The sequence below is a fragment of the Ruditapes philippinarum genome, unplaced genomic scaffold (assembly GCF_026571515.1).
Source record: "Ruditapes philippinarum isolate M1 unplaced genomic scaffold, ASM2657151v2 ctg3190_1_1_1_1, whole genome shotgun sequence".
NCBI classification, from domain to species: Eukaryota; Metazoa; Mollusca; class Bivalvia; order Venerida; family Veneridae; genus Ruditapes; species Ruditapes philippinarum.
Window position 1 is genome coordinate 85149 of NW_026855495.1, and position 15528 is coordinate 100676.

General features: G+C 32.6%; 1 protein-coding gene across 1 annotated transcript; it reads right to left on the reverse strand.

Annotated features, from left to right (window-relative positions):
- Nucleotides 1-1184: 1184 nt before the first annotated feature.
- LOC132743540 (uncharacterized) lies at nucleotides 1185-13889 on the reverse strand. The gene is made up of 6 exons (XM_060732071.1): nucleotides 13718-13889; nucleotides 7593-8017; nucleotides 7145-7255; nucleotides 6654-6701; nucleotides 6190-6219; nucleotides 1185-5897 (listed from the first exon to the last, which is right to left on the reverse strand). Exons 2-6 carry the CDS (start codon nucleotides 8005-8007, stop codon nucleotides 2785-2787), a joined length of 3717 nt encoding a protein of 1238 aa, XP_060588054.1. The 5' UTR covers nucleotides 8008-8017; nucleotides 13718-13889; the 3' UTR covers nucleotides 1185-2784.
- Between the last annotated feature and the right edge of the window lie 1639 nt (nucleotides 13890-15528).

Below are 15528 nucleotides of genomic sequence, written 5' to 3' on the forward strand. Positions count from 1 at the left end.
AAATGGTATTTTACGACTCAATGGGCACTTGTTGGATTATAATACTCTTAATACTTGAATGGAATGAACATTTGATTTTATCTTTTTTACACACGCAATCTTTACATTGAGGTATTGGGATACGATTATAAATTTATCTGTTTAAATAAACTTTCTCAAGTACTTATGTTAAACAAAACACATTTCCTGTAGTATTTTCAGCTGAACGCATTTCAATAAATGTCCTATAAAGAACTCTTCCTCGTTTTATGATGAAGTAATTTTCATTACCTTGACGGTAAATAATGGGAACCCTTTATTAAGTACATGTTTGTCAGATCACAACAAATTCAGCAAACATGTATTGGAGCGTTTAACGGCATTATATGCAACAAAGGGGAAATAAACCTTGTCAACTTAAACTTGACAGATATGGCAATTATAATATAAGTTGGTATATCTAATAAAATTAATGTAGCTGTAAAAGAGTCAGATTTTATTCAGAAATGTATTCAAACGTGTAAAATGACCTTGGCTTTCTATTACAGACATAAATGAGCGGCCATTTATGTACAATTGTTCCTGTATTGTGTACATGGCCCATTATTAATCAATTTGTGTCCCACTAACTATTAGCGGCATGAACCCGAAATGCGGTAATCTCAGTTTTCTAACCGGTTTAAACTTAATTGATCATTTTTTTGTACAAATGTACACAGGCCCTTGAATCCTAAACAAATCTTACAAAATTTAAACACAAAGATATGCCTCATCTTTTAGTTATCCGAGGGCCAAATACGTCATAGACAACAGCGTTTAAATAAAAATACTAAACGTTCCACTAATAAATGTACTAGTAATTAATACGCGTTATTGACCACTTACTCTGTTTTAAAGATAATGTGCAGTTTGTAACATGCAGATGTTTTCACCGGCCGTATAAGCACACCTAAGGCCCGTATGAATGCTTTGATATTTGGTGTATGTATACTTTCTTGAAAAATTGTTTCTTATTTTACTTCAAATTGATGGAGATACACTTTTGCAAAATTGTTTTAAGATCGGGTGATATAGTTTTGTTTTACAGCCATTGTTCATGACCTTGTGGGACAGCCCTAGTACATAACGTATGTTTCTACGATTCTGCATAATAAAAGTAAATGTTTATCAACTTTATTTGCAACATATGTCATATGAAATGTAGCCATCAACATATATCATCAAAATATTATTTCCTTGTTTATTTTGATTGACCACTATTGTCTTAAATAAACGATCACAAATCATCCATTTATTGATGTCTTATAATACAATGCAATAGTGAATTTACAACTACATGTATGTACATAAACCATTTAAAAATATTACAGACTGCAATAGATACTATGCATGTATATACATTAATGTATGTACCATATTTGATAGTCATTCGTACTGAATTCACACTTGAGTCGTTACCATCAAGTGTGTTTTTACCATATACAGTAAGTGAGTAAATTGTTTATTTCAAGTAACATGTGTTAAAAGTAATATCAACATATACAATTATCTAAAAAAAAAAAGCACATAAACATCTGGTTTCGCTGGCAAATATAATTGTTAAATATTATGTACTATATATACAAAGTTTTACAATTTTTATTGAATACAATATAAATATCATTACAATTTCAAATATATTGACAATTTCTGAATACTAACAATTTTTATGTTTTCACTCAGCCAGATAGAATTAGATACTCAATATAACAAAATAATGATAATTATACTTTGAAAAGTAAACAAATGGTAATAAGTGATAATTAAGCTATGCATGTGCCTTAAAGCTATAACAATGTATTTTGTTTTATTTCGCAAACCTTCATCAAGTTTATACGCTTCATTTCATTGCTGCCAAATGAATCTTATCACTTGCTGACATATTTCAAACATTCTTCATACTGTCTATAAGACAAACACATATCAATATTGTTTCAAACGTGTGGCACTAAGTTCGCTTAATGTTATGTGAAATACAGAATAATTTAAAAGGGATAACTAGTTATTGTTAAATATATGTGTAAAATCACAAGTTGATATGATTTTTATATGTTGATGCAATGATAAATACAAATATTATAAATGTATCTGGTTATCATTATCAAAGTCAAAACGATACAATGGAAAAAAACACTACAAATGTAAAAAGGGAGATTTATCTCTTCACATCATGATTATTAATTTGTAAGTTATCCCCCATTTGTTTCATATCCTATTTTCTAACGCAATCATTTAGCAAAATGCCACTTTTAATGTTTTTTCCGTGAGTTTTTAATTGGTCTAGAAATTACGTGTCGAATCTTCTACGCTCCACACTTGTCAGTTTGCTCCAACAGAATCTTGCAAACACGTAAATGTCTTTATAAATATATGTCTAATGACAGATTAAAACATTGAATGTACACTGTATTACATTTTAGATACGAAAGAAACGCTGTTAATTTTTATTCTTTTCTATAATTCTGTTGTCAAAAGTTATAAATTACGAATAAAACGTTGTAGTTACCATTTGCAAAACGTCTTCAGATAAAGTTAGTGCTAAAATGCATAATTTTATTAGCTCATCAAAACAATATGTCTTCAATTTCTGGTAACTCATGTTCATACTTTCGCCACTTTTATTCAGATGTCTGTTTCTTTTTGTAATTCATGATTGTGTTAATTATAATATTTAAAATAAGTAATAAAATCATTCATTGTTGCTCCTTGGCAAAAGTGGTAAAGCAATTTGATGTTTCAGAACAAATATAACCATAGCTTAAACTGTCAACGGGGATAGTTTTCCAATAGCTTTCGGCATTCCTGAACTAATTTAATTTTACATGTGTCTGTACAAAAATTAGAGACTTTGAGCTCCTGCTCGACAATGTCATGCGGAAGACAATTGTTTTGGTTTTTAATGTTTGATTTAAATCCAAGTTCTAGTAAACGTCGTAGAAGTGAATGGTGTCCAATTCTGCTAGCAACATGCAAGGCCGTATTTCCAAAGGCATTTACATTGTCTATCAGATCATCACTTTCAGGCAGTCTGAAAACAGACTCTATAAAGTCTTCATATCCTCTTTCTACTCCGATGTGAATGATGCTGTCACCTGTTTTAACAGTTTTAGCTGTCATGTCTGCACCAAATTCTATCAATATTTTCAGCATATCAAAATCGCCATTTATTGCTGCAAAATGTATAGGTCTCTGTCCATCGATCTCTTTATTCGGAGATCCTCCATTTGATAATATGTGTTGTACCATGTTGTGCATGCCTGTTTCGACTGATTCCCTGATGACAATATCATATGTAGATCTGCTCCAGTTAATAGGAGAACAAAACCTTTGCATTACCTCAAACGTATCTGTGTCACCCATCCTTAGAGCAAGAAGTATTACATCCTCATCAACAGGTAAACCATTGGAATTACAAAATGTTAGGATCCAACAAAATGTTTGAACGTGCTTATTTCTATACGATAATGCCAAAGGGGAATTCCCGGATTTATCTTTCATGGAAATGTCAAAACCTTCCTTTACAAGTGCTTCGACAACCTGAGTGTATCCGTTTATGGCAGCAACATGCAAAGCTGTCTGTCCTTTGAGATTCTTTACTTGAAGAGCTGGATCTAGCATGCACGAATCAATATTACCAAAATCATCTCGTCCCTCGTTGATATCATCATGTGGCAGTGAAGTGACAGGACGTGGCTGCCTTTTGATTTTTGACGTTAACAAAATAAATGTCACGGCTTCTAGTTTACCGTAAGACGCAGCATAGAATAATGGAGTCCAGCCGCTTACATCCTTCTCATAAAAAGTAGAAGGTCGCCATTCGTATAAGATTTCCAATGTTGAAACATCTCCTTTTAAAGAAGCTACAGCAAACTCCTTTTGACCAAGTGTCGCTTTGTGTTGTAGAAGAAGTCGGACAATTTCTTGAAATCCAAATTTTACAGCTACAAGCAGTGGTGTTTCGCCATTGAACAGTGAGTTCACATCAATTGTTGTACCTAATAATTCTCCACTGAGAAGCTTTGTCAACAGCTGAGTATTATTTATTTCGATTATCAAATGAATTAAAGGCGGTTGATTCATACTATACGTACGAAGAAAGTCTTTCAGTAGTTTTTCAAAACCTGGTGTCAAATTTTCATGACAAAGTTTTAAGGCAGCATACTTTGCTTGTTCTACTGTGGCAATTTGTCTACTTTTTATGATTGTTTGTAGGATTTCTTCGGAGCCATTATCAATTGCTTTTTGCAGTGCCTGTAGAGATATTTCTGCACCAACATCTACAAGACAACGAAAAGTTGTAGTATTTGATAATTCTGATGCATATACTAACGCTATCCTTTCTTGATCAGCGATCCATTCCTTCCATTTCTTGCTTCGTCGTTTCCTCTTCCAGATGTCCGTGCATAAAATTATTTCTGTAATATTAGCCTTTCCTGAATCACTGTTATTTTCATCCAGATGAGTCATACCGTGGTAGAGAGAAGAATATGCCTCCTCTTGGCTTGAATCTGATTGTTTTAAGACCTTCCATGTCATGTGTGGAGTCTCGCCTAAATATCCCAAGAAAATCTTGAAAAATGTAGGACTCATTGCCGGGTGCTTCATACATTTGGCAACATTCTTAAGCATGATCTCTTTTTTAAAGCGGCAGCATACCGATCTTGTTACCTTGTCAAGTTTCTTTTCATCGATCGCAATGTACGTGTCTTGGTCTTGGTCATCATTAATAGCCGTACGCAACTTCACAAAGTTATAGAAGAAATCCTCGTCACAGGTTTCGAGACCTTTGGGGTAAGCTTCATAGAGTACAAGCAGGAATGAATAATATATTCTTCCGTTCGAGAATTTAAAAATATTACCGTCTTTTTCAAGGTATTTCCCAACGAAGCCATGCGCAGCCTTTCGAATAGTGCTACCAATGTTGCACTGATATCCGCTTTCTTTTGCACATTGATGATGGAATTCCATGTCTGATTTATGCTTTTTTTCAAGGGCTTCATATTTCTTTCGAGACAGCTTATTGATTGATATCACCGAACGCCATAGTCTTTCGGCTTCATGAAAGGAATTCTTGTGTGAAACATGACCAATGGTATGTACCACTAAAAGGCTTAGAAACAATAGTTTACTCTTTTTATATAATTGCCGAAATTTTTGCACAAGTTTTGGAACAGGCTTTCTAAAGAAATCCAATTCTTCAGAGAGGTGCCCTTTAATGTAATCAGATATTTCTCCGATACATCCTCTTCTGTCAAGAAAAGGCACAATGCGGTTAACTGTATCGATGTTAATGAAATGTATCTTTCCCTTTTTTGGTCGAGGAGGAGGAATTGGGCCATGTCTTGATGAAATTACTCTAACATTGTTCTGCCTTAATATGGCGTCCACCAGTTTCTCTTTTGTCTCGTCTGATGGTGGAAATTCATCAGCATTTAAAACGTACTCTCTGTATTTAACTAAGATGGGATGTTTCACTCCCGAGCAAGTATTGATAGTTAGTATTAGGGTTATGTTTCCTCGTTCTTTAGCTCCTATGGGCATCTTTTCTAATAGAATTTCATACCAGTCATCTAACTTCTCTCTGTTGTTTCCAGAACATCCATTTGCGTCGATTACAAGTACAGCAACATCTTCACCCCAATTCAAAGTGTTCAACTCTTTTGCTTCCTTAAGGAAGACACTTTTCAGATTAGGTTTAATTGATATCACTTTTTTGAATAGCATCTTTGCAGCAAATCCGCACCCACTTCGTGATCCTTTAAATATAACTAAAGGGAAATGAGTGTCTCTCCGGATGTAACTCAATCCTACTTTGTATAATTCTGTTTCTACTTTTGGGTGCGTCGAATCAAACATCTTCAACATGTTTAATGTACGATCTAAAATGACAGTTTAGATCTAAGCTCAATGGAATCAGTTTGTATGGGATGAATATACAAAAACTATATTTGAATTGCTAGGTCAATTCATCAAGTTATGCATTAAATAATTGATTACATTATAAAAAATATTACAACAAGTTTGTTGCGGAGGTTTTTAAATATTCAATGAACGTTTGACCATGAAGCTAGTAATCTTTTTTTATCTACCTCTTTACAAATGGGTAGTACTTAGATATATGTTAAAAATTCCAGCATATATTTCAAAAGGAAATAATGTCAAAAGTCAAACCATTCAGATATCGGCGTTTTTCTTTGTTTCCTGTAAAGACAAGGTAAGGAATCTTTAGCCTTAAAACATTCAATGTGTTTGTATAATATGGAAATATGTGTTTTGAATATAATATTGCATAATATGTCAATTGTTCAACTAATTAATTCCTTCTTGGAAATTGTATATTTGAAAATATATATTAATTGTATATTTAAATTATACATTATGCTAAATTTTCATATTTTAAGATACTAAAAATATATATACTGTCTCTTAATAAAATACACATCTTTTAAAAACACACAGAGAAGATATATTAAATTTTAAACTCTTCATTCTATTAGCATTTACATGTATCAGTGTATGTTCAACAAATGTTCAACTAATTAATTCTTACTCTGTATTTGTACATTTTAATATAATTATTATATATGCAATATGTCCTTGCAGTGAGTACTGTGTTAGTTGCTTAATACACTTACCGTTTGAAATGTTATTTGTTGTTTTCTTAATCCTGGCCGTACCTTCATCTGAAAGATCACAAAAACGTTTTTTTTTAAGTTGTTTTTTTTTTCATGTATTTTTTAAACGTAAACGAAAGAAACGGATGTCTTTCGATGGCCCTATCCAACAAGTAAATTGCTTTTACTATTTATGTACGGTTTCCGTGACGACATTTCTCTATGAACAAGTTTGAAAATTACAGGTTTGAAGAAATTTTTTAAAAATCCCTAAAAAGAACTCTCATTGTCGATCATGGACATTCATATTATTACTAGTTTGATTCCCAGTCGCTTTCCTATAAAAACTTGCATTTTACGTAAGTGAAAATTTTCATTAAGTAAATCCAATTGGATAACAGTTTAAGTCAATATGTTTGTTAGATAATTCACAATTATCCATTTATTCATAACAAAATATACAGCACAACTTACAAAAATCACTATTACAGAACAAATAAGAATAGTCTTACTTGGTGAAACAATAAACTCCCTCGAATGATTAACATTGATGATACTTAAAACCTTTGGTTTGAAACTGTCTTCTTCGCCTTTCAATACTTCTTTTGAGTGTAGATCTGGTACTATATAAAAAGGCAAACAAAGTATGCACTGATTAGGTCAGCCAGGTGGAATACGTTTTATTAACAAGCAAACTGTTCAGTTCCTTAGAGAGTAAGTCCATTTCGCGGAATGACAACAATATCGAAAATAGGACTTGTCGACCATTAAAATCTAAATTTCATCTAGGTTTTCTTTATCAGTACTTCTAAAATACTAAAATTTATTACTTTGCAGCATTGAAGAAATATTATCGATAAGGAATTCAAGTTTGTTTCTTTAAATTATATGTTAACAAAGTTTTAATGACACGGGAAAAATAAGTTGTGCATTTCAAATAATACATAATATATAGCATACCACTGTGAAAATATCTCGACGAAGCTAAACTTCGTTTTTCCCCATTATCAGATAGTAAGTTTTCTTTTGACGTATGATATTCGCTTTCATAATCACTGGTTTCATCACATTCGGGCGTGTAGCTTAACTGACTTTGTATTTTCGGCCGCGTCGCTGGTTCAACATTTATCAATGCATCTCTGGCTGATCTGTTAACGGTAACATCAGATTGTGTAACACCTGGGCAATCATCACGCTGAATGTTATGATGTTTGCTGTCACTTAATGGCACAGACTCGTCTATATCCTCATCAGAATCCCAAACTTGATCGTGTGTTATTTCTTTAAACCTTACTTTAATACTTTTCACATAGCTTTGACTTGTTTTCATTGTTGAACTTGTCTGGTTATTTTTTGCTTTACGTCTGCCGTCCATGTTTTGTTATCTTAAGAAGAAGAAGAATATGATTTGTATAATGATACTATACCCGTCGTTACGCGGTCAAGTTATTTGAATTAGCTATATATTTAAAAAAAGACTATAATAATGGTGATGACGACGCATGATAAAGATAAAAACTGCCTAAAAATAAACTTCCCCACCCAAATCATTTAGGCATAAACGCTTAATTACAAAGGATATGTATATAATTTATGATGGGTCACGTGAGTTATAAACTATTTTTGTGAATCTGCGTAAGATATTGAAGACAATTGTGGCAAATTCTAGAGCTATTTTATGTTGGATGGCCATACTGTCACTTTAAGAGCCAAACGCGATGCCTTATTTAAATAAATTCATAATATTTTTCATTAATACATAAGATGAAATATTGACCTTTAATTCTGAGCAGGTAAATTTATAAATGACAAATAAAAAAACTAAGTACGAAATAAGCTGAAACAAAAATATCGAATTAAATCACAGTATGAAAATAATTGTCCTGTTCGCATTAATTGCACAACAGGGCCTACGTTGTCACAAATTTTCAAAGTGTATGATAGGGTGGGCTCCGTTTTCATAAGAAAGGTTCAAGTTAAAATATACCCGCTACATACACTGATACTTGTAACTGCAATACATACAACACATTGTGGAATTTAAACCTTAATTATAATACATTAATGTTATAACGCTAGACCGTTATCAGTTATGATTTTATACAAATTAATAGAACAGAATTGACAAAGGAATGACGGAATCGTACTAGTAATGACTAAACCGCACATATTGTTTGGCAATAATGACATGAGAATAATTAATATTAGGAAGCTTTTTCGTTGGTTTCCGTAATTTATTACGATTTACTAATTGATTTTAATGATAGGAAAGTTTTTGATACTTTATTTTATACTAACGTCCCGTTCCGTCTTAGGAAATTATGAAAGCAAAGCAATCGCGAAGTTGCAAGTTCGAATCCTCAACACACCATTAATTTTCAGATTTTTTTATTTCTTTTATAATTATATGCAGCATTAGTTGATGAATCATTTCTTTAATTTCTTGTGTCTTTTCTTAACAAAGAAACAACATAACTTTGATGTATGGATGTATATGTAAATAGTTTCATAATTTCAATATATACATCCGTACAATGGGTGGTTGGCATGCATAAAATTTTAGTAATCAAGGTTTGCAAAAAATTATAAAAAACATAAAAAATGTTTTATTAAGATTCGAACCTACAAGCTACAATTGAAACTAAAACTCTTAATTTCTTATTAGTGAGACTAGTAAGGCAAGTTTTGTGTCATTAGCTTTACCATGTATAACGTTATGCATTAATTTAAATTCCGTGTGATTAAAAACTTCGGAATCCGACAATTACCGACAAAAGGTCATTGAATATTCAAATGTCTCAGATCAATGTTGCCAAACAATAATAGTTTTCATTAATACATAAGATGAAATGTTGACTTTTAATTCTGAGCAAAAAAAAAGAAATAATGTCGGTTCAAGTGAGACATGTACGAGATACATTGTCTACGACAGTACTTGAACAATCGTCGTATTTTTACAAAGCAAATAAAGTCATACACGTATCATATTTTGCTAACGCTATTGTGTTCATAAGGAAAAATAAAGCAAGTCAGTAAGTTATTTATAGGTCCACGTAGCCTTGCCGAAAACTTATTTCAAATTACGTGTTATGCAAAACGATATTATCTATTTGTAAGCAATTGTTTGTTTCTACATTTTTTTTGTAACTGTATACGGATTATAATGTCATCAGATGGGTTCCCCCACGCATGTGTGAATATATAAAGTGTCCGTATTTGACTGTCTTATGGCCTCTTTATATGTTGAAGGCAAAAAAGAAAGAAAAAAGAAAATTTTAAAAAAACAATTTTAAAAATTATTTTTGGCCCCAAAATTTTCTACCCCGTTCAATTAAAAAGGGCGAATTATTTTGTATTCTTAACGATTCCGGTTTGTCAAGCTTTCATCTTAAAAAAGTCTTTTTTTTAAGGGGCTGAATTTTTTTATTTTAAAAAAGTGGGTAAAATTTAAAAGGTTCATTTTCTATAATTTCAAAAATTTCTTTTCCCTCAGTCAAATTTCATGCGTTTTTTTTAGGGTAATTCATCGAAATTAAACCCTCTTTTTTTAAAAAAAGCTTAAAATCGTATTAAATTAGGGGGGGAAATTTTTTTTTAAAAGATAATATTTTTTGCAAATGTTATCAAAACAGGGTGGGCATTTTTAAATTTTCAATTTGGCCCCAAATTACAAAATGGGGTTTGAATGGCAAAAAAAAGTGTATACAATGAAACAGATACTGTTTTTATCCTAGAAATCGAATTACCAAACTTTTTATTACATATAAGTAGATCCTATGGTTGCTATTTTTTGCCAACAGTTAACCATATAATTATCGCGTTAGCTATCTGTCTATCAAACTGTATTAGAACGAACTCTGTTGAACATAACATGTGTTCAGGCGGACAAAGTTAGCCCTATACAGACGTCATTTTATACATGAATCCTCTGTGATGCATAATGCCATCTCGTGGTACATTGACTGGTATAGTAAACAGACTGTAAATATATACTCCCCTAAAATTATAATGTCCACTCTTAGATATTGGACGTGTAGCATTATCTTGTGGTCCACTACACAAGTTATATAAATAATGCCCCAAAAGTCAAGATTGATCCTGTCGTGATTACTTCATTCATTCATTCATTCATTCGTTTGGGTGACTTCCGAGCTTTCTCAGGGGCATTATTTCAGGCACACGCGGTGTAGAACCACCAACGTTTTGTAAGCTAGCTGAAACTTCCTCACATTAGAATATCCAAAGACCCTGGCGGGATTCCACCAATTGCGAGGTGCTAGTGACTGGCATTGACCTGCAGATCACTTACTTTACAAAGATATACATAGGAAAACCAATTACAATCTTTCAGTATGTGTTTGGCTGCTACAAAACAAAAGCCTGTAACAAGTCTCCTCGTACATTTAATTAATGTTGTTATTTTTTCGATCCTTGAAGATCGTTCAGCACGACGTAATTGTTGCGTATACATGGTATGTGGTACTTTTAGTTTCTTCTTTTTGGCCCTTTTCAACTTGGGAGGTTCCAGTCTTCCTACTTGAATACTGTATAATCACCCTTAGGATATCTTGCCTGCTTTTTAAATTTATCTTTTGACGTTTTGTCTGTGATATGCAGGCTGTTATATTTTCGATCCTTGCAGATCGTTCAGCACGACATTATTGTTGTGCTTGTGGTATTTTAAGTTTCAACTTTTCGGCATTTTCTAGTTGGGTGGTTCCAATATTCCTACTTGAATAATGTTGAATCACCCTTAGGATATGTTGCCTGCTTTTTAAATTTGTCTTTTGACGTCTTATCTGTGATACGCAGGCTTCATAACCTCTGATCCCCTTTCAAAATTCCATTTTATTTAGTTCCGCCCATTGTTTTCTCGTTTAGGGCACACGCTTTTTATTACTTGGGGACCATACGCCGCTTTTCATGGAATGGCACGGAAGTGTCACATTGAAGGTTCCATGATAACTGCCGTATGAACACATCTGCGGATGTTTCTAAATTCAAAATTTTACTATTTCACGTTTAAATGTTGAATTCTGCTTAAGCCGGTGCTAGGGGGCGTGGACGGTAGTTTGCACTTTACAGTACCGTCCATGAACAGGCTCAATCAAACCGAGCCTGCAACATTTTCAATTTTGCCGTGTTGGGCTTTCTTTAGGGATTCTGTATCTATCTATTTCATAACCTCAGATCCCCTTTCAATTTTTTTATCTAGTTCCGCCCATTGTTTTCTCGTTTAGGGTACACGCTTTCTTTTACAACGGGACCATATGCCGCATTTCCTGGAATGGCACTACTGTATCATATTGATGGTTCCATGATAACCGCCGTGTTAATACATCTGCGGATGTTTCAAAATTCGGTCATTTTCGTGTTAAATGTTGTGTTCTGCTTTAGCCGGTGCTAGGGGCGTGGCCAGTAACTTGCACTTTCCAGTAACATAAACAGGCTCAATCAAACCGACCCTGCAACATTTTCAATTTAGTCGTGTTGGACTTTCTTTAGGGATTCTGTTTTTCTCTATTTTTTAGATATTTCGCCTGCAGTATTGATTTCAAGGAAAGTACCAAAAGCTGTCAAATCTGCGGATGCTTCTAAATTCAAAACTTTACCATTTCATGTTTAAATGTTAAATTCTGCTTAGCCAGTGATAGGGGCGTGGACGGTAGTTTGCACTTGACAGTTCATGAACAAGCTCAATCAAACCGTGCCTGCAACATTTTCAATTTTGCCTTTGTGGCCTTTCTTGAGGGATTCACTTTTTCTCTATTTTAACTCTGATGTATCTCCCTTATATCATGTGGCACTTGTGGTGTCTATTTTCTTTATATCGTGTGGCACGTGTGGTGTGATGTCATTGTTATACTGTTTTAATTAAACATTGACTTTTTATGTGTTTACAATATCAAATTCATGTTTTATATATGTAAACATCTGCATCTAAAACAACTGTTAGAATCTATCTAACTTCATAGATAGATAGATCATATTGATGAAGAGTGCAGTGCACAAGAATGAAGTCTACCCTGCATAATTTTTCAGCTATTGCCCTTTGTTATTTTTGAACTTAATTTTTGTCAAGAGCATAATTCAAAAAGCCTTTGAGATATCAACATGAAATTTCATAGGTGGATATATCTCACTCAGGAGATGTGCAGGACATAACTCTACTTTTCATAATTTTTTAGTTATTTCCCTTTGTTATTTTTCATACTTATTTTCACCTGAGTGGAGCATAACTCAAAAACACAAAAAACTCTTTGAGATGTCAACATGAAACTTCATAGGTGGATTTATCTTATTAAGGAGGAATGCTGTGCGCAAGAATGATAACTCTACCCTTAACAATTTTTTAGTTATTGCTCTTTGTTATTTTTCATACTTTTTGTCCGAGGTATCTCAAAAAGTGTTAGAAGTATCAACTTAAAACTTCATAGGTGGATAGATCTCATTGAGGAGGAGTGCAGCACACAAGAATGATAACCTACCCTGCATTATTGTTCAGTCATTGTCCTTTGTTATTTTCAGCCATCAGTATTCACATAGGTTTCAAATCTGTAATCACTTCAGCCATCAGTTTTCATTACAAAAAGACCTCTTAAAATTGAATTATTCTGCTCTACTAAATATACATTCTTCCAATGAGCAAAAAAAACAAGAATAAAGATCAACAAGGCAAAGGCAACGTTCACAAGACGCCCCCCCCCCGAACATACTCAAGTAGGCACTCAGAAGACATCAAACACACTGAGCAAACACACTCGGCGGGGATGGCCATGTAAACATTGCTCTTGTTGTCATTATAATTATTATTATCATTATTATTCTAAATATTATCATAATTGCTTTTTTTTTTTTTTTTTTTTTTTCATATTTATCTATTTATTTGTTTATTATTATCATTATTGTTATATTATTATTATATTATTATTTATTAGTTTTATTATTAGCTATCTATTTATTTTGTTTTCATTTTTTGCTCTTTTGTGTTCCCCGTTGGTTTTAGGCTTGATGGTATGCTGGATTTAGGGAATATATTATAATGAAATTATATTCTATTATTCAAAATGAAGAAAACTACTTACGTCTTCCTCCGTGCTTTCAAATCAGTCCAGACAATTTAGATCTATTCAATTCAGCCGACAAAGATTTAAAGCAGCATTACAATGTTTAAATCTTCAGTAACTAATCATGTGCTTGTTGACAGTCTTAGCTCATTATGAGATAAGCAATATTTTTGTCTAAAATTACGGAAACGTTAAAGAGCCTCCAATAAGTTAGATAATGATGTTGTAAGTTGACTGATTTTAATTTGATTTAATTAGACGCTTTAACACAAAATCAATTAATCTTATTCACAAAATTAAAAAAAAAGGTTTATTTTGTTGACCTTTATCTCGATATACTTGAAGTTTTGCCAAGGCGAAAATATATATTTTCGTCTTTTGTAAAACATTTGTCTGACAAAAAAAATCGCCTAGACACAAAATTTGACTAAAAAGAACAAAAAACAAGAAAAGAGACTAAGAATGTCTTTATGAATAAAATGAATTGGTTACTGTTAAAACATCTAATGAAATCGAACAAAAATTAGTCGTCTTACACCTCATAGTGCCCTTTAACGTTTCCGTAGCAATTTTTCTAAAAATACGAATTAGGAAAGAATATCCAAGTCATATTAATATTTGGTGTAATTTATTTTTAGATAAATCACGCGAATATTGAAACTTTATCCGACTTACGTGATAAAATATATATGAAAGAAAACCGCTTCATCACACCGAAGATTGACAACTAAAATATGACATAACATAACCTACACAGAATACCCGATGATTAGGACTTATAAATGATAAACTACTTTAGTAAACGAGAGATAGACTAACGAATAAATATTTCATGAATTATTGCGAAATGTCTAGCTGTTCGTTACCCTATATAAACAGTTGTTTGTACATGTATATAATTATTTCCCTATACGCTAGATGTCAGGGTTGTATTGTAAATAACCGTTTATATATGGCCATATAACCTGTCAAGAATCTTTTTAACGAATATATATATATATATATATAGTACTGCAAACTTCCTTTTCTGGGAAAAAGGAGAACATTTAATTCATAAATCGAACCAGTCCATATAAACGTCACAATTATCCTATATAAAAGCGTTCCTAACATGCAGTATAATAATGCACACGAGACAAATACTACTATATGTTATTTTGGTTATATATTTTGGTGATATATGTCACAGTGGATATTTTACCTGCCAATATTTTATATTACCCAAGCCGATATTTTATCTTGACAGGTAATATATACGGAATATTATGTTGTAGTAGCTTTCTGAGGCTTTGTATTTTTCTACGAGCAGCGGTGGAAAATTGATATCTCGCGAGACCAAAGGTCGAGCGAGATATCAATTTTCCAACGTTGCGAGTAGAAAAATACATAGTATCAGAAAGCTACTATAACATAATTTTCCTTTTATTATATTCCTTTTCGTTTTATTCAGAAAATGAAATGTAGTTGTCAAGAAATAAATTCATGACTGACGGATGAATACGTAATTCTTGCAAACCGGCCACGCCTTTAATAATTTTGGTTCCCGTTTTCAAATGCAACGTTATACAAAGCTAAGATCGGAACCAACGTCAAAAATAGTCCGGCACTTCCATATATGGTACCGTATTTGTCACTAACATAATACGGAAATTTCTATCCGTTGAAGCGTATTTGCGCTTCAATATTTGCGTGTATTTTAGGGAGAAAATTTATAGGTATATAATAAATCCACATATAACACTCCAAAACAAAATAATAATTTTATTACCCTTCCCCATTTTAAAATAAATATTGTTTTCTTTCAAATGGAACGTCGAAATAAGATTCGC